The sequence below is a fragment of the Xiphophorus maculatus genome, chromosome 5 (genome assembly GCF_002775205.1).
Source record: "Xiphophorus maculatus strain JP 163 A chromosome 5, X_maculatus-5.0-male, whole genome shotgun sequence".
NCBI lineage: Eukaryota > Metazoa > Chordata > Actinopteri > Cyprinodontiformes > Poeciliidae > Xiphophorus > Xiphophorus maculatus.
Window position 1 is genome coordinate 23,455,196 of NC_036447.1, and position 20,419 is coordinate 23,475,614.

At 40.1% G+C, this 20,419-nt stretch overlaps 1 protein-coding gene across 7 annotated transcripts in view; it reads left to right on the forward strand.

Moving 5' to 3' along the window:
* The window catches only part of LOC102216510 (gamma-adducin), a 113,550-nt gene extending 108,031 nt beyond the window's left edge, over positions 1 to 5,519 (forward strand). For all 7 annotated transcript variants that reach the window (XM_023334603.1, XM_023334605.1, XM_023334604.1 and 4 more), the window contains one exon: positions 332 to 5,519. In XM_023334603.1, the coding sequence (XP_023190371.1) occupies positions 332 to 573 (242 nt within the window). In that variant the 3' untranslated portion in view covers positions 574 to 5,519. The remainder of the gene's footprint in view (positions 1 to 331) is intronic.
* The last annotated feature ends 14,900 nt before the right edge of the window (positions 5,520 to 20,419 follow it).

A 20,419-nucleotide genomic window follows, 5' to 3' on the forward strand; every position in this document is an offset into this window, starting at 1 on the left:
ACATTGGTAGAAAATATGGTCTGTTTTAGAGGCTCAAAGAAAAATAAGAAGGTACAAAAAGGTGATAGAAAATAGCTCAAGAGGAGTGTGGAAAACATCTGCGGTCTGAAGCAGGAGGGTGGTTGTCCCGTTAGACCGTCAGTTCCCAAAACCACACACACACAAAAAGCTTGTAAAAGCGCACACGGGGTCAATGCGATCCCGACGGACCACACAGAGTATTAAGCTCGTTGGATTTGATCATAAGACTGCGGGAGGGTCAAAAAAAAAAGATTGTATGTTTTTCCTAATTAGGTGCTAGCTTCACACTGCCTTCCTCTCCTCCCTCCAGAGAACCACACGGGCCTGATGAACGGCAAGGACAACCACGATGACGAGCTCTCCAAGCGCGTCAGTCAGCTGACCACCAGCGTGGAGAGCGTGGAGATCACCGTGCGACCCGGCGAGAAGATCGAGGAGCCGCTGTCCCCCGAGAGCTCCCCCTCCAAGTCGCCCAACACCAAGAAGAAGAAGAAGTTCCGCACGCCGTCGTTCCTGAAGAAAAGCAAAAAGAAAGAGAAGACTGAGGCCTGAGAGAAGCGAGCGGGCGAAGTCGGGAAGAACGCACCTGCGGAAAGAGGGTGTCGAATTCCCCCTTTTTTTTTATATTTGATTTTTTTAACCAGAGGTTTTATGTACAAAAGGCAGAGGAAAGATTTAACAAGAAAAAAAAAACAGCAGTTTGGGATTTTTATGAAAAAGTCATTTTGCAAAGAAAGAATGTTTGTGAGATTTTGGGGTAGCCAGGTGTGTAGGCCCACCGATTAAAGCTGCAGCAGATGGGAGCTATATATATATATATATATATATATATATATGTATATATATATATGTATATATATACATATATATATATATATACATATATATATATGTATATATATATATATATATATATAGGGCAGGCGTGGTTGTGTCTATATACCTGATATCTCATGCAGTACTCCAGCTCGCTCCTTGGAAGCGTCACTTGTAGATCCTGAATAACTGGCTCGCTCCTCTTCCCCTTTTTTCTAACCTCGGCTCAATACTAAACTGGAAACCTCTTTGTCCTTCATATATTCTTTAATATTCCACCTCGCTCATATTTTGTCTCACTTTGTCTGCACAGAAAACATAAAAATTTAACATCACACTGGAAAACTAGTTTTGGGAAATAAAAGCAGTCGGAGGATTTCAGCTGATGTATTTGCTGTGGCTCCCAAATTACTCTTCGTGACTTCTTTCTCCGAAGGAGGATTGTGGTTTATAGATGTGGTTAAAGATCGTCAGAGTAGATAGCGAGGATGAATTCTGGCTGCTTCTAACTACATTATCTCATATTTACGTAGCATTTTCATACTGCGTCCTCTTCGTCTCTCTCCGCTGTTGTTTTTGTTTGTCTAGATGACTGGGAGAAAATCTTGCTTTAGTTAAGAAACCGCTGTTTGTTTCATGAAATGTGATCTTTTTTCTTTTTTTAATTCAATGCAGCTTTAAGTCCGTCAGCCCCATGTTGCACTAGGTTTGGGCCAGTTACCAGCTTCAGTCTTATACAGGTACATCTCAATAAATTATTATAAGATCATGTATTTCAGTAGCTGAAACTACACCTGTCACAATAACACATTTTTCTGGATAATGAATTGTCCCAGAAATTATTGCGATAAAGGATAATTTTGTCGTTTTGAGATCATTTACAAGTAATATATGCAAATGTGCATGTATTATACTAATAAAAGTAAATTTTGTCCAGAGCACTCCATACTGGACCTGGAAGATATTTTAAATGGCCAAAATAAAACACAACAACCAAAACCGGAAATAAACACCTCACACAATCAATACCATAAATAAAATATATTGTTATATCTTTGTAACTGAAAACATTTAAGATTGAATTATTACCTAAGACTAATAAAAAAACAGCATTTTAAAACAGAAATTTAGGCTTCATTAAAAGTATGTTTAGCGCCTGCTTAGAGGTTATTATTAAAAAGGTACTTTTAATCTGACAAACGAGCTTCAGAAAGCATATTCTGATTTACTGAACGTGACTGAAATCTTTTTTACAAATTTATATTTTAAATCCCTGTCAGGGGTTGCACTTCAGTAATTAAACATCCAGCTAATGCATCTGAAGTTTCCAACTTTAAAAATAATTCCCTAAATTTTGCAACGCTGATATAACCCCTCCCTCACCAAAAAAAATCTTACAGGAAGTTATGCACAAACGTAATTTTGGCCTTCCTCGTGAACTAAACACGTTCTGCTGATGTAACTTTTGCATTTACATTGATCCAAACACACACATTCGGTGCAGGTGCTAAAACTAAAGGAGCGCCACCTATAACTCGTTATAGGTACTGCAGGGGTTTACAAACTACTACAAAACTTAGCAGGTGTTGATTCCTCACATTTCATTTGGTCTACTTCTCAAAATAACAGACTGGTACAGCTAACATAACTGTAATAATGTTATATAATGTGTCAAATAATTGTTGCTTTTTTAAGATTCAAAATGGTATCAATTATGTTACAGATTTTAACTGTTATTGTGTAGTGAAAATCTCACACACTTCTGAACTCGAGTCCCGGCGTAGCGCCTGCTTTAGCGAGAACTGGATATCATGGCTAGCGTCGTAATCCTGAGGAACACTCGGTTCCTACTTAGCACAATAATGTAAAAACTGGATATGCTGGCTGTTGACTTGCAAATTTGAGCTTCTATTCTGTTGTGCAGCACTTTTCTTGCAGAATATAATGTGGGTTTTTGTTTTTGTTTTTTTCTTTCACCAGCGAAGGAGATTATGAAGTATTTGGTAGAATTCGCGCAAGTGGCAAGCGAGGAATGGTGTTCGAGAAAAGTCAGGGCCAAGAAAGTGAGCGGAAAGAAAAGAGAGGGATAATCTCGGGTGAAATAAAAAAAGGTTTTGATCGTATCCTGTTCGTGTCTTTGCTGTTGTTCAGAACGCATCAACCGATCGGCCCCAGGCACGTTGCTCTTGAATGTTGTGTTAAACAGATACTTTCTTGATCCGTTTCTGATTATACCCTTGTCTGCACAATCTTATTCGGAGTCCAATCAAAGGTCCTGTAATAGCTGTACAATGACAGCAGGTGGCAACATTATCAGTGATAAATGCATCAAAGTGGAAAAGAAAGCGTCCCCGGTATATTTTGGATGGTTACGTTATTTTACTCTCCATTTAAAAACTAATTATTTCACAAAGACCTCCCACGTCACAATTATTAAGTCCCTGGCACTTCATTGATGGTTTTCTAGCTGTAAGAGTCACGTTACGGCTTTGTGATGTCCATAGTCCTCCCACCACCGTGTGGCGCTGTAGGTGCCGGTGTTCTTTGGTTTACAGACCTCTCCCTTCGTCCTCTAAGCAAGAGTGATGTCTGACCAGAGGACACACTTCTTTTAGACTACTTATTTTCTTTCTTGCTTTCGTTACGTTTACGCTAGCCGTACCTTGTTCTGCTCCGTGGCTCTCTTTGAATCCATTAATGATGCTTCTCAAGTCTTGACACTTAAAAATGCTGCTTTGTCAGCATCAAGAACTCTTTTTCTCAAATCTAAGCTGATTTTTTTCTCTCTTTTTGTTTAAACCTTTCTGAAATGGCAGCTTCAACGCTTTCTAAAGTCGCTATACTCTGTGTAAACTGGGATCAATTTCTTAGTTTTAAGTAGGGATACACCGATATGAAAATGTAGGCCGATGTTGATATCCAATGCTATTGTAGCCAAAAACTGATATTTACTGATATATCATATGTATATATTTTCCTACACTTTTGACGCCGTTTGAAAGCAACATCGCCTCTCTGCTTCAGTTAAACATCCCATAATTCTGTGCTGCATCACTGTCACTTGACCAAACAAACACCACATGACCAACTCCATCCAAAACACACACACACGACAAGATGGAAATAAATATCAGTTAGTAATATCTGCTCAGTTTTACTTATCGGTCCAGTTCCGGTGTTGAAGCCGATGTACCGTTCATCCCTAGTTTTGACTAGATTTACTGGCTAAATAAGAATGTGAGTTTTTAAGGTGGCAATTAAAGAGTTGTGTAATGAGTTGGAAAGTTTTGTTTCACTTTCTCAAATACTTGCATCAAGTGGAAACACAAAATTATGTATGCTTTGAAAGGTAGTTTTGAAAAATGCTAATCTGAAACTGCCTTATTCTTCGAAAAAGCACTCAGGAAATATTTGACAAAATGTAAAATTTCCCAACTAAATAGTCCTGGTTTACACTCAATCTTTTTCTTTTCTTTTTTTTTTTTCTCTTAATCTCCACTTTTAAAAAGCGTTTCCAAAAAGAATCTCAGTTTTTGTTACCTGCAATCGGAGTGGAAAATCTCAGTTTTTCCAAAAAACATCTAGGCTGTGTGTGGACGGGGCCTGAGAAATGGGAGCCTGGTGTGTTGGTGTGTTTTTCTTAAAGCCATACCGTATTTTCTTTTCTTTTCCAGCTTTATTAAGACAAAGGTTACGATTCTCATCTGCCCGCTCAGGCTTCACTGTTCCTCTCTGTGAAACATTTACAAAATCCCCGGCGACTGCACTGACTCTCCTCTGGCCTCCAAAAGCTCCCAACTCATAACCACATACTTGATTTATCCTAATTTCCTTTAAGAACTGGAACGGGACATGATGGATGCTTTTATTTTCATTTGATCCCACTCTGGGTATGCGTTTCTCAATCTCACTGCAACAGTCAGATGACCCTCAGCTGAACTCTGCTCAGCCCAAACCGGTGATGTCTTGCTGCGTAGCCCCTTTTTCTTCCCTTCCCCCCATCGCCAATTAAATAAATGTACCAATATCCCAGCTAGCAATGTGAAATATTGGATTTGGAGGGCAGGAGCATCTTTAGCTGCGTTAAACGCCAGCTTCCTGGGGTCTGGGAGAGGGTGGGTGTGAGGCGGAGTCGCGCAACTGAAAGGTGAAGGGAAGCGAGGCGTGACTTTGGAACTGGAGTTTGTGTGTTGTAGCTAGAGACAGGAATGGATGAGCTGAAACTAACACACCATGTTTTTTTATCACTCGGATTGTCTGTTTTTTCCTCCTTCCGTAACATCTCTCCTTTTGAAAATGTCTTCTTTTTTTTCCTCCATCCTCTTTTGTACCACAGTATGCTATCTTTCCTTTTAGTTTGCAGAGAGCTGCAGGCCTCCTAAGTATTTCATGAGCTGATCCTGCTCTCAGATGAACTGAATGTGCATTTCATTCTTTCTTTTTGTTATTTTCTCCTCTTGTGTTTTTAACAGTTTGCACCTTGCTTTACTAATGCCTCTATCCATTTTTTTGTTTTTCTGTCAAAAAAAAAAGAATGCTTTTTTTTGCTTTGGCATGTCAAAATGAGCCAAGCTACTTTGTGACCTGTGAAAATCCTATATAAATGGTTATCTAATGGAGTTGCTTTTAGATGTGTTGCTAATCTGTGTAAATTCACAAATAAAAACTGTATTTTAAGAAAAGGAAGCTCATTCATTTTTATTTGTTTTTTTCCATGTTTTGTGCATCTCCGACCCATTTTCATAAAAGTTGAGTTCGGCATTGCTCATGCTCCTGTTTGCTTTGCCACCTTGATTACTTTTAGGTTGCAGCCTCGCCAGCAGATCCAGAACCATAACAGACGATGTTGAATGAACATTTAAACCGGTGCCTTTTAAACCTTTACATACGGCGTTGCCATTAAATTGTATAAGATGTGTGCGATTAGACTAACTTTTGAAATTGCATCTGCCTTTACATTTTCGAAGAAAAAGCGCAAAACGTTAAGAAATTAGAAGATATTTCAAAATTTCTACTAAGCAGCAGCAAATTTCTACCTTATTTCTGATTTGTTTGCATTTTAAATATCTTGTGTTCAATTGCTATATATATATATATATATATATTGACTCATTAAGGGCTACTTACTGACCCACAGGTCACAGAGGTTTGGCTAAAAGTCATGAAGCATTGGTCCGTTACACTTAAATGGAATTACAGTAGGTTCACCAAGTGACTACTTTTACACAAAGGGCAGCATTTTTTTCCATAAAAAAAAGATGCTGCAGAAGTTGCTGAAGAGGTTGCACAGAGGTAGAGAAGGACAAAAAGAATCGATGTGGATCGGTGCTACAGATTTTCACATTGTAGCACTGTTGGCTTTGACAGGAAGTTAGAAAAGTTCAACTGTAAAAGTTTCATGTGATCTTTTTATAACCTGTTTTTTTTTCAGTGTAGCAGCAGATCTTTTTGAACCACTGAACTTTTTAGATTTACAGAAGACAAATTTCATATGATTTTTCAACACAAGGTAGCTCTTTATTCTTAAAAACAAAAGGGCTATGCATTTTTCCAAAAACGTTTACTCATAAAAATGAGAAAACTATGGCGTCCACATGTACTCGTATTACCTTTACTCTGATATCCCTCAATAAATGGTTGGCGGGAAAATGGACGGAGCTGAAAACGGGACAATCCTGGAAGAAACCCTGCAGTGACGGCAACCAGAGTACCGGTACTTCTAAAATCTAGGTTCAGATCAAAGCCTATGGACCAGATAAAGTCATCCCTCTGCTGTTGACCTATGCGCAGAACACATTGTTAGCTAAACGTTAATATGTCCAACAGTGGAGTCAAAAGAAACACCAGGAAGCAAATGTAACAGCTGTGATGTTACTCCGTTCTCTGGCTCAAGTTGGACAGGAAGTCAACACATACTGTAAATCCAGAGCGATAATCTTTAGAGATCAGATTATCTGAGTCATTTCAAAAGCCAGAGCAACCCAACGCCTAGCAGAGCTGGAGCTACATTTACATGCTGTAACCTTTGCTTCAGCAATAGTTTGCAGAACCCATCAAAAGGAGAAAATATTCACTTATAATTAGTTTTTTGTTTTTTTCCCGCTGACATGACCTACAAAACTTCCACATGACAAAGGTTCTCCCTGTGTGTGCTGCATTGAAGCCTAACACGTTCCTGGAAATTGCAGATGTGGAAAAGCAAGATTTGTCAGCCTAGAAAGGGGCTGGGTGCCACGCCTTCCTAAACTGTCATCATTTCCAAGGAATGTCAAGAACTTTGAAAGACCCATGCAAAGATCTTTTTGATCTTAATGGATTTGGTTATGAACTTTATTATTAAAAAGGCAGTGGCGAATGAGTGGGGTGGAGGGAAACTGTGGTAATTTACAATAACCTTGGTGGCCAAGCTGGAGAAAGCGAAAGAATAACTCTGGTCTTGTGTGTTTGCTGTAACAATTTGAGTGATTTGTGTACTTTTCTCTTCCTTTGCAGAGAGGTACTGATGAGATGTGTCTGTACAGTGACTTTTAAATACGTGTAAAATTGGTGGAGTTGCTCTTTAAAGACTCGAAAGCCATCAAAGGACTTGCCTGCTTCCAGTTTCTTTAGCTACATCTTCGTCCTCTGGTATTATTAGGCATCATGTGTTTTCTTTACGCTGCAGAATCCAGGCATTCGAGCGACAGAAGGCCTTTTAAAAGCCTTTGTGCCTTTTCCCCCACTTCTTATGCTGGAAGATTAACTTAAAAATATGCAACAAAAAGGGGAAAAAAATAATATCTTGACAGCTTTGCGAGTCACGCGGGCTCCAATCAATTCCCATTGGACAAAATAAACTGCTATACCAGCTTTGTTTGGCACTTTCATGAGTACTTTTAATGTTTAAATGTTTACAAAGACTTCAAGTTTATCAACATAGAAGCTGAGATTAACCCGAGCACTTTAAACGGATATTTGTCAGAAACCACATGAACATTTTTATTGTGTACATGTCAAAAGAAACTGATTACATCTCATATTTCCCCCCTTTGTGTAAACGCATTTATGTTTTAAATACGGCTAGTTTATCAATGTAAACTCTATAATCTTGTCCCAGCATAAGTGAATGTGACATCTGCATACTGCACTTTATATGCCTCCTATTATACAATAAAATCGTATGAACTATTCTAGGACTGACCATTTTGTTTGAAATGAAATGTGCTTCGTAATGCAGAGAACTGCAGTTTGGAATATATCTCAAAACAATAAATCCACAAATGTCCAGATGGATGCGCTCCGAGGGGAGTGTTGAAACCATGACACACACACCCCCACAACCCCCCACAACCCTCCACACACACGCCCTCTTCACTTCCCCGACACCCCGGCCAAGCAACCCACGACTCCGATCCTCACACTTCACCAAAGGCGGCAGAGATGCCCAGATGCCACTGGGATGAAATACAGAACGATAACATAAGGGGTCAGTTAGGACTGAGGGCAAATACTCACCTCCTCCCCTACCCCACTGTGGGACCACACACACACACACACACACACATACACACGCCAATATGCAAAGTCATAAAACTGCTTCAAACATGAGGCGTGTATAAACACCCTAGTTCTAAGTCAGACCACATGGTCATCTGGGAATCTGGATAATCTCTTTCTTGTAGTTGGTCAAGCGCGCACACCGCTACATCCGTCTCTCCGAGACGTTATCTGTCTCTATCATTCTAAAACTGAAAAGATCATTTGGCTGCTGCTTGGCTTCGCTCTCTTCAGTGACAACCTAGATCAGAAGCAAATCAGAGAGCAGTAGAGTCGTAGAGTTTAGATTTGCGGCCCGAGCCTGACCAGAAATTCACTCCGGGTCGACTCAGAATTATTAGCTTGATGGTCTGGTCAGCTCAAGCTTCTGTGGAGCTTCTCATTCTCGTTTTGCAGAGAATGCAAAACGAGAATGCACGATACAAAGTTGTGTTAATCTACTTATTATAGCAAAAAAAACAACAAGCCCACCACACTGCATGCCGCTCCGCTTGAGCAGCAGTGGAGATGGGATTCTTTCCCAGAAGATTTGCACCTGACTCACCCTTAATTTACAGCAAGCGACAAGATGGAGCCAGAAGATGTTAAACAAAAGCTAAAAACAGGATCTTGGACTCTGGGATGAAGCCAGAGTACCTGGAAAGAACCACATATGCACAGGGGGAACTTGCAAACTCCATGCAGGAAGAGCCCAGTGCGTGATTGGAATATTTGCATCTTAGTAGGAAGGAAAGGCATGATCATAAAGAGTTTTTCTGCAATGTGACAGGGCTGGAAAAATAGATCACAAACCGCACTGAAACAGTCCTGCCAAAAAGAAAAAACGCACCATAAAGCGCTAAAAAAAAAGTGGAAGTGATTTAATAATGAGGAAAACTTAAAGGGGCCTGATCTAAGACGGCACCTTCCTCTAATTTCCGCTTGATTTATTTTCACTATCAAGAGATCTGTGTCACAAATTTGGCAATTGATTGGGAGGAATTAGTGGCAAAGATTGCATTTAGTCACCGTTTCATTTATTCCCCCGGCTATTGACTGCCGGCTAAAGGTTATATATAGTCCACTCTGTTATCTTCTCCTGCTATTGTACACTGAGAGCGGTATCCTCTCCCAGCTGGAAATCCAATCCTCCACTGGAGATCAATAGCATCCTATTTCCTTTGCACTACTCAATGATTCAATAGTAGCATGAAATGGACTTCTGCTCGGTTTTTAGTAAAATTCAGCACATACTCGATACTAAGCACAGTCTGACCTCTGCATATATTGATGAGTGTCAGAGCCATGGCCCCACCCTGACCTGATCATTTTGTTGGTCTTGTGGTTGAACTGCTCTGAGAATCGATGTCCTCTCATACAAAGAAGATGACAGAACCTGGTGCTTGTGCATTCTCAGCAGAAAAAGGAAGAATTGGAGCTACTTATTGTGATCTATACTGCCTTGTCGACAACAAACGCAGTGTAGCCCTCCTTATCACCACAAGCCAGGGATCGCAGGAAGGAAGAGACAGAGAGGGGCCTGAAGAAACATTGATCCGAGCCTGGTTTGGCTCATTGATGGTTGAGAAAGATGAACCCAGACGAATACTTTACAAAGTATAAACTTCCCTGGATTGGGCTGAAGTGGGATGAAGGAGGCTACGCTGGGCCTGACTGCCCCGGGCACGACTCCAGTCAATGAAGCTGACCTGAGGGGAAGGACGTTGAACTGAATGAAGCTGAACTGGTTTTTTGCACCGCACTTGACAGTGATTATCGGGAAGCATTGGAATTTCAATGACTTGGAAAAACAAACAATATTTCAAAGGAGCTGCACAAGGGGAGGTTAGCTTCAGACGATATGACCCCGATCTGTAAAAGTCCCGCTGAATTTGGGAGGAAGTCCTGGGCTGAATGTCAGATTTTGGAGTCTTTTTCATGAGCAAAGTCGTAACACAGCGTTATATGCATAAAAAGTCAACGCTGCCACACTTTCAAGTTGAGGAAAACATTAGTTCACTTGCCAAACTTACATATCTGGACTCCAGAGCTGCCAGACAGTGATTATGTATAAATGATTATAAACCTACACATAGTCACACCAAGCAGCAAAGAAAAATTACGTTAATTTGGGATTGTAAATTTTAAGTTGTTGATATTTTTCAAACCTATAATCACATCTTGAAGGTTGATCAGCTCAGTGAAGCTGCCTCCTCCCCCACCCTCACCACCACCTTCTTCAAATCAGACAAGTTTTTTGTCAGTCAACTCGACTACATTTGTGCAGCAAAAACATTTTTGTGCTGCTTTGGCTTCGAAGATATGAATGAAAGTTTAAATCTCAAAAAGTCAACCAGCCCCCCACCCCCACCCCACTCTGACTCCCACTTTACTTGTACTAAATCAAAATGACCTTTAAACTTTCATTAATATCTTCAAAGCCAAAGGAACCCAAAACACAAAAATTGCTGCACAAACGTAGTCGAGTCAATTGACACCAATTTTATCTGGTGTCAATCAGATAAAATTATCAGCCCCCCCCCAAAAACATTTCTTAATATCTTAATATAGCGGGGCACAAACACAATTTTTGTTGCACAAACGTTTGACACCAGTTTTTTCTGACTTGAAGGTGTGGGAACCAGGTTCACTCAGTTGTATATCTAATAACTAAAACCTACAGCTCCAAAGAGCTCAACAAAAAGAACTGGATTTTCTTCTTTCTCTGCGTTGACCTCCATTGCGAACCTCCATTCTCAGGCGTCCTCACATCTAGAAACTTCAAAACACCCTGCAGCATATATGCATCCTTTCAGCGTTACAAGGAGGGTCAAAGGACATCTCAGATAGAGAATATAAATTGTCTTAATGGAAATGCTGCATTGTTGACTTTTCCTTCCATTTTGCTTATGTTTTCATTTCTTCCTTCCTTTCTGTCAAAACTCGCAGCAAGAAGAGATGAGAAGTGAGGAAGGAGAGGTGAACACCCCCAACAGCAGCCTGGTTCCTTCACCAAAGGGGTGCATCTGCCATGAAAGGGTGGATGGTAGGGGCAGGGGGTCAACAGGAGCAACCCGGCTGCTGGGAGTTGTATCTTGCGGCCTGATCCTCCTTTGTGTCAGCCACTATCTCTACAATGGAACGCTAATGGGAGGCTTGGTTTTCCAAGTGACACTGATTAATGGTTGGGAATGTTGGCTAAGATCCTGCTCCCCATTATCAGGAGGAGCCTATACTTATCTGGCCTTGAAGTTTCAAGTGAGGTTGGGCCTTCAAAGGAATGTTTAGATTTTTGGGAAGCAGAATCAAAGATAGACTAAGCTTGCAGGGTATCTCGGTAAATTACAGTTACTGCAATTGTTCCCCCTCCTCCTCCGCTGGGCCTCTTTATTTTGAGAACACAACAAAATCACGACCGATGACAATGACTGGAATGTATATTAGCAGTAGCATTCTGTGTCTTTTTAGCCTTCAGTAGCGTCCCTAACCCACAGAGTTGATCCCTGATGTTAAAAGAAGATAACCCACCAAAGTCCATAAAAACTGCAGAGTGCGGCAACACTCACCTGAACATTTGGGATAATATGACGAAAACACGCATTTCCTAATCCTCTGAAGGCGACACAGAGGGTCTACTTAAGAATTTTAAAAAAAGATTCAACAAGCAAAGCAGTCATTCTTCAAATGCCTTATGGCTTTATCAAGGAGGAATTGTGAAGTAATTAAACTTAGAGGTAACACAATGCCTAAACCCCTTCTAGTTTAATCCCACTGTTCACTATAAAAGCAACGTCTGTATGTGGAGTCCTCACGCTCTCCTCCTCCCCTTTCACCTCCAACTAGCCTTGTTTTTTGAACGACACAGAGGGAAGTTTTAGGCTCGTTCTGCTTTCTTGGATGGACCCTCTGAATGCCAGCAAAAGAGCTGAGTCACTCCCTGCATCCTCTTTTCCCTTATTATTGCTGGCCATCTAGTATTTCTCTGCGTTGAACTGTTTCTACAGTTCAAGCGACTCTTTGTAAAATAATTTGAGAAAACGCTACTCCGGCAAGGCTAATTCACAGACTGCAAACTGGAAATGATAATCCACAAGACGATGAAAGCATGATGGAGCCTCCGGAGATAAGCCACTCACTTTGCACCAACACATCTTGTGTTATTGAGAGTTTTTTAAAAATAATTGATAGGTAAATGGAAAGAAAATCCTTTTACTTATGTAAACCAAGCAAACTCTCTAAGTCCTAAGCTTGTTCCAAGACTTGGACTTATAATAGCTGGACTGTCTGGATGAAGCCGGCCATTTGACGGAAATCATCTAGTGGCCCCCGCGGAGATTTCATTGCCCAGCAGCGTGATGTGAAATCCCCGCAGTTTGTCCGTCTGTCATGCTTGCAGTGAGTCCTGGTGCACACTAGACGGCTGCCTGCAGCACTTCGCTTTTGGACTGAGAGTCAAGCTTTTAATTATTTATTTTTACCCATCTCTTACTCTTCACTCTAAATAAGAAACGTCCATTTGCCTAATAGCGAAACATTTTTTTATGATTGGTCCTAGTAAATACAAACGTATTCAGATAATACTCCCTGCATTACAGAGCAATTGAAGAAATGGCAGTTTTCTCTCAGAGTAAAGCACAAATAATTAACTCTGCAGCTTATTCAGTTGTTTACATGACAAAGTATCAAAGCAAAACTAATTTTGTAGTTGTATGAATTAGTGACATAACCACATTGGGCTCCATCTCACTCAAAGCCCGTCATCTCTAGCTTTATGTGCTGTTTATTGCCTTCATTTTTATTTTATAAAATATCTGGCACATGCTATTGCCCAACCTCTGGTTTTAAAAGTATTTAAAAGATATCCATCATACATTTATATTGTTTGTACTAATTAGCCTTGTTAATAAACACAAATATTAGCATGTCCCTCTGGTATTCCAACTTTAAACTAGAACAAGACAATATGTGTGTATATATGTGTGCGTGGAGGTGTGTGTGTGTGTTTCTGACATTAATGGAAACTCCTAGGCCGAGTCACTGCCCAGGTCTTAACGTCAGAGTTGTGGTGGGGGTGACCTGAAACAGGCTGTAAGCAACTTAATGTTTCTTATTTCACAGAACGTAAGTTGTATTACTCAGCAGTAGCATCATGCTGTTTAACAAGTACGACGTTAATCTTCCAAAGCATTTCAGAGTTTATTGTCAAACACCGAATTGTCATCCTGGAAGCCACCGCCAGTTTCGTCTGGGCTGTATTTCACTTTTGCTTTTGTTTTTCTCTCTCTTGGTTCTTATTCTCTCAAACCCCTCTGCCCTCTGAACGCCATGCCAAAACCTGATATTAAAAAAGATTTCCTAAAAACAACACGGGGAACTTCCTGCCCCCCACCTGCTTCTCATCTACACTCTGCCAGTAGAGATTTGGAGGCGTGACAACAATAATTGGAGTGGGTTTACCATGGGAGGGACAAGTTTCGCTTCTGTCTATCCTACTCAAACTCTTTATCTTCTGCCAACATAGATGTTGAGGGGAATAACAACAGTGTAAGACTTTACAAGAAGAGAGCAGACACGTGTGCGTCTCCCTAGTGGTCAACTCTTTCAGGAAGCATAAAAAGAACAGAGAGAATGAAAAACAGAGGAAAGGTGAAACAAATGGAAGGGAAGCAAAAGAAAAAATATACCAGAAGGCTATGTCGTCATACTGATAAATACGTATCAGTATTTTAACAATAAGATATCTTAAGCCACCTCAATATTAAACAAAATAAAGAACCCAAATGCAAGAGTTTTAGCGAAAACCAAAACAGACTGAATTTACAAAACCAAGGCAGAAGGATCATGAGACAAGAAGTGAAATTTAGCAAAGACAAAATACAACGGATGGTACATACACAGCGAAGGGCGGTTACTAGACTGGGGACAGGTGAGAGTGAATAACTATAAATGTGGCTGAGCGTTAGCTTAGTTAGCTAAGTGGATAGATGACAATGTATTAGTAAAACACAAGGAGAGCAGGAAAATCAGCTAAATAACTAGGTAAAAGATAATTAATCACTAAAATAACAATAAGTACAAGGCTAATAGTTACAAGCTAGCTTGGGAACCAGAGTTATATGGAAATAACTAAGGGACTACAACTCAAAACAGAATAACTGAAAAACCTTTAAAAGAAACGTAACCACAAAATGAAGTCCAAGTCTGTCGACTCATCATACTTTCACTCAAAACTGTAGTTCTTTAATAAGCTTTAGCTTCTGTTGTGGTATTCACCTTTTTCTTTTCTTTGCTAAGAGTTTTGGTCTTAAGGATTTTTTGTTTTTCTTGTGATGTTTGGTTCCTGTTATAATATGGTAGCTTGACATCATTGTTCCTGACCTGTATGCTCTACTTAAATCCATTTAGTCCTTTTATTTCATAATATGCGACATTGTTTTTTTTATTGCTGTTTATCGTCAGATCCTTGTTTTCCATTGTCACAGTGATATTAGTCATGCTTTTCTTCACTGGTTGCCATATTTGCTTTGGTTTGACCGTTTGTTATATTGTTCTCTGCTGGGCTGCTCTTGGACATCCTAACCAATTTGATTTCATTTGAAGAGGAGAATTTGACGAAAACCTGAACAAAACAAGATTTTCCAACAGAACAATGATTCTAAACACATCAATAGAGCTGGAACTCTTTGGCTTTCAGATCCATCGTTTTTTTTAATTTTACCTTTATTTAAACAAGAAACAATCACATCATTCCACCCTGCCAGAAAATTGTATGTCTAAGAAAAAATTTGTTGGTTTGAAATGCAAACCAGCTGGAGAGAAGAACCACTGGGAAAGAGGAAACGAATAGCAGCTGAAGATTTTCTCTTGCTGTCATGTTTTCCTGCCACTATGATTCTGTTCAGGAGTCACACGAGTCACACTGACCTCGATTCGCTGGTTACCACTGAGGGCGCCGGCACCACTAACCGTAACGCTCTGGGACCTACACACACACCCGCACGCACACAGACATGCACACGTACTTCATTACACAACTAGAAGAGAAAATCTTTTCTCCCTCGCTTCTGCTTTAGCAAATGCTACAAGTTAGACAGTGTTTTCAAGCACAGAGCCACTTACACAATCACCTTCTTTCATCTCTCATGTAACTACAATATGGCTCACTCATGCTCCAGAGCGCATGTCAGCCCACCAAGAATGTGCAGCACACACTCAGAATTGCAGATTATCCTGATGAATGTTTCATGCGTTTGTCTGAGATCTTTTTTTCCCTTTGCATCAAACATGTAGGCGCTCACATATAGGCAACTTTCTATACCCGAGAGGGCACTCACTGATGCATAACATCCTGCAACTTTAACTTACTTCTTATCTGCTTCCAAATATCAAATAGCCTCTGAGTTTCATAAACGCACCCTTACATCCACAAGCAAACTATTACACTGTTTATGCTACGTAATACATGGCTCCTCGTGCGGACAGTGTGTCATTTTGCCTTCTCCTCTCTCTCTTGCCGCCTTTGTCTTTGCTAGTTATCTCTACTTTCTGTACAGTTTATGAGACGGCTGCCAAGGCTCTTGCATCCATTTCACTGTCCTTGATAATGCACACAGTGTGGTGAACCCCCACCCCACCCCCTCCCACCTCCCAGATGAGGAGTGGGCTGAAAAGCATCTCACTGTGCCCGAGGTCCCACCACATAAGCCATTGTAAGCCTTTCAGTATGACAATACAGACTCTGCAAGCCAGGATATGGGTCATTGGGTCAAAGGGACAAAGTGTTGCGTATTAGATAGGAATTATGAATGCTCCCCTCTCCTCGTCCCTATCTACCATAGATAATCACCTGCAGATTATCCCTCTTTGGATCCTGTCCTTAATCAAACTCCTCTTAGGGAAAGTAGATGGTGTGTGTTGACATGTTTTGGGGTGAGGCTAAAAGTGAGAACTCTGCTAATCAGCGGGAGACATTGAGATGCAGGAAGAGCTATCAGATGAGGTTAAAGCGACAAAAGCAAGGTAGTCTACTTTGGGTGAGTTATGTACGGGGTGACAGTGACATAACGATGATTACATCTCCCTCAAGATAAAACCGAACAATAAGCAAAAATGACTGAAAGCTTTTTTTTTTTTTTGTTGCTTATCGTCTTTTCCTCTTGCTCTGTATTTTTCCATTTTCCTGCCTTGGCTACCACTTCATCTTAAAGTCTGTCAACTTATCAACTAAGAGTTTAAGAAATAAATAGGTCAGCATGTTGGTTGTTAATTTATTATTATTATTATTTACTAGCTGGTTGTGAAGTTAGCACATGTTCATCAATCAAGCTAAGTCCAGCTCAGCTTATCTGAGCATGATGAGTGGAATCAGGGCAAAACGATTGCGAGCCCGACCCCGTCTAAAGCTCCACATTATGTTTTATCTCATTTGTTTAATCCCGCACAAAGAACATCTACATGGAAATCCATGGTTATTTAAATTTACATGCTATAAGTCCGACAAGCCCCGGTAAGCTAACGTGCAGCTAAAAGTCAAGCCAAGATGCTAAAATCGTATTATCCATTAGCTAAATCACAGGTTCAGTTAAATTCTGTGTATTTAAATAGCTTCACTTCACAGCATTTGTCAAAGACAAAAAGATCCAAGTTACATATTGGAGTAGGAGTTAGAATTAAATCTAACTCCACCCATTTAAATGCATCTCTCTCAGCTAGGCTACATTTTGGATAAACTAAACACTTTTTCACTGAATTCTTGGGGGATAATAATGACTTACTAGTTTTGTTCATCAATCTGGGGCAGGATATTTCTTTATCAATATTGCTACACTCTTTAGAATCACAAACGACCAAGAGTAGTGACTGACAAAGCAGGTTGTTTTTTAAATTTTCTAGTCCAGAGATGACAACATCCCGCTGAAATTGTTACATGAATGTGAAAGTGGTTTTGCAGTAAGGAGGAATCAAAATATTGAAAGCATACATCATCTTTATAACTTTTCAGGAGAAGTCTTAACCCACAAGAGGAACTTTGAGACCCATAAAATCATTATGTGGCTGGGCCCGTCTGTCTGTAATTCCCCAGAGTGATGAAAGATTGCCCGCGGCAGAATTTTGTCATTCTAAAATCTAAAACTCTGTCAGCAGTCAGGTAGAAATTGTAGCATCAGCTCCAGTCTTCCTACATTGTGAATCTGATGTGCTTCTTTCTCTCTGTGCAATTTAGTGAGCCATGCAACGGTTGTGTAACATATAGCAACAGTAAAGGGAAGCAGCTGAAAGTCTCACTTTCATAATAAATATGGCTTTTAGTCTTGGTTTAGTTGTCAAAACAACATTTTGAAGATGCTGTCATTTGCCTCAAACTATGAGTCTCTTTGTTCATTTTCAAACAACAGCATGATGTTTCATCCTAAAACGTCACTTCAAGCTCGCTATACAGGTGCTGGTCAAAAAAAATAATAATAATGACGTCATGAAACAGTTTATTTAAATCAATAATTCCATTCATAAAAGTGAAATCTGTATATTATATTCATTCGTTACACACATACTGATATATTTCAAATGTTTTTGTCTTTTAATGTTGGCGATTATAACTCACAACTAATGAAAATCCCAAATTCAGTATCTGATAATGTTCCTTTTTGAATGAAATTACTGATTTAAATAAACTTTTTCATGATATTCAAATTGTTTGACCAGCACCTGTCCGTTTGGTTGTAAATGACAAAAGCAAAGTAGTGATAGACAATCTCTTCTTCCATTGGCTCAGACACAGAGAAAACGAAGTACTTGATACCACCAATATTTGTGGGCAAACATGAGAAAGAGTCACTTGGAAACATCAATTATGTTAATAATGCAGTCTTCCAGTGGTATTGTTATCTAACAGATTACATAATCATTTTTACTTTGTATGTAATCATAACAGATTGCATAAAAAGGAAAAGTAGATAAAGTAAAATAGCTCATTTTCTTATTTAATAAACATTATCCAATTTTCTATGTAAGACCCAAGGTCGCATCAATGGTCTGGCTGCTGATTCTGCTAGAACTTTGTGTTGTCGTTGTGCCACATCATTATCCCTCAGATATGGATAACTCCTTGTCTTAAAGTAAAGCTTTAAGACTTTGTTTGCCAATAGGGTTTCAAACAGGGAGACCGTTTTGTGAGGATGAGAAGAAATATAAACTTTTAATTTTCTCAAATTTATCAAATTTATCCTGCATAGCAGGAACTTTTGAAGACAGTAGAACTCATTTTATTATTTTCTGTTTTGCCAATTGACCGCTATACATCCACTCAACATATTCCCATCGTAATGCGTTTTTTCTCATAAAAGCAACATTTTCCCCATTTCAAAAAATCCCTATATCGGAAAAAGAAGTCATCGTTGTCTATGTGTTTATGTATGTGTAGCAAAGAGGGAAAGCACTTTATGCATGACAGACCTAATGACCTCCCTGTGGCCTACAGAGATAAAAACATCTGGTCTGTGGCTGGATTCTTTCCAGATCTGCAGCTCAATCTGGACATCAACATGTCCTCCGGTTCATATTTTCCAAAGCCACTTTGCCCTGTTCAGAGTTGCGAGAGGACTGGTTCCCCTTCCTGCTGCCATCAGATGGAAACAGGGAACATTTTTAGACAAATCATTAGGCAAGAAGGACAAGACAATCACATCAACATGTTTGACTGTATAAATAAGGAACATCGTGAAGTCAAGTCAGATGATGAAATTCAGACTACCTTTTACTCTTTTTGTCACTTACGTTTTGTGGTCATCAAACAGATGAAATCAAATAGACAAAAATAATTTGAGAAAATACAAAATACAATTTTTTTTATGCTTGAAAAGAAAAAAAAAACCCTATTCCAACCCGAAACGGCCCAACGTGGAAAGTAACTGCCGAACAACTGATTGTGTCAAATTTAGTGTCATCAGCTGCCATAAACAGTTTGCAGTAATTGGCAACAAGTCTTTTACATCATCATGGGGGACTTTTAGCCTACTCTTCTTTGCAGGATTAAAAAAACAGAATGTTTTAGCTGCAAGCCAGATGCCACAGAAAGCATCCAAACAGTTGCATTGATGTCTGGTTAGTAGCCCATATGGAGTCTATTTTTATTTTATTTTTTTTAAATATTGGGGGATCATTAAGATGTTTTTGGAAATTTGCAACAAATCTATTAGTTCTTTTGGGTGGTTTCACCAAAGTCTTACAAATCCCTGTGTCACTTTTTTCCCAGACTGATAAATGTCCCAGGTGTTGTTTCTCATCTCTTTCAAAGTTTCAGTCAATCAGTGAATTGTGTTGCTTTATCGCAGGTGCGAGGCAGGTTCTGTGTCCGTAATTTCTTGATACTACAGGTCAGGCCGTAATAAAGCCACAACTCTGCAAAAAAGCTGAAGAATCTGGGTTAATCCCTGTTACTTCATGATTTAGTAGTCCTTTGCAGGATAGCGTTTGTACTTTCTCAGGTTATCTTTGTCTTAGAATGCCTTTGATGATCTGAAACGTGTGTAGTGCACACAAACAAGATAAAGAAAAAACCACTGCACTCTTGTGCTTTTAAGTTAAATGGTTCTCATGTCCTGGTCGTGCTTTTACTTTGGCATTCTTCCCACTTTCATATCTGCACATGCTGACCTGGTGAGTTGCAAAAGGTCGTGGCCCAGTAGCGCGGGGGTGTTGGGTTGTTGAAGCCGGGGCGAGTCCAGGATGTCTGAGCCCTTCTTGTTATAAGCAGCGCCCCCCACGCCTCCCTCCTCGTCTGCCGTCTCTTTTAGTGGGGTACTGAAATGAACTCCATAGGAGGGCGCGGCGCTCCGTTGCAGGCGTCTGCTTGCAGCACCCCACCCCAAAGCCGAGGAGGGCCAGCTAGCCATCTGCGCCCTTTGTCTGAGTAGTGGGGGATAGCGGGGCTGTTTCATTTCCAGACACCCCTTCTGCACACAAGTATACGCAAAACGGGACGGCCCGCAAAAGAGGGGCAAACGAAAAGATTAACTACAAGGTGGAGGAGGTGAAGAAGATCCGGCCTCGTTCTGTTTATCGATTATTC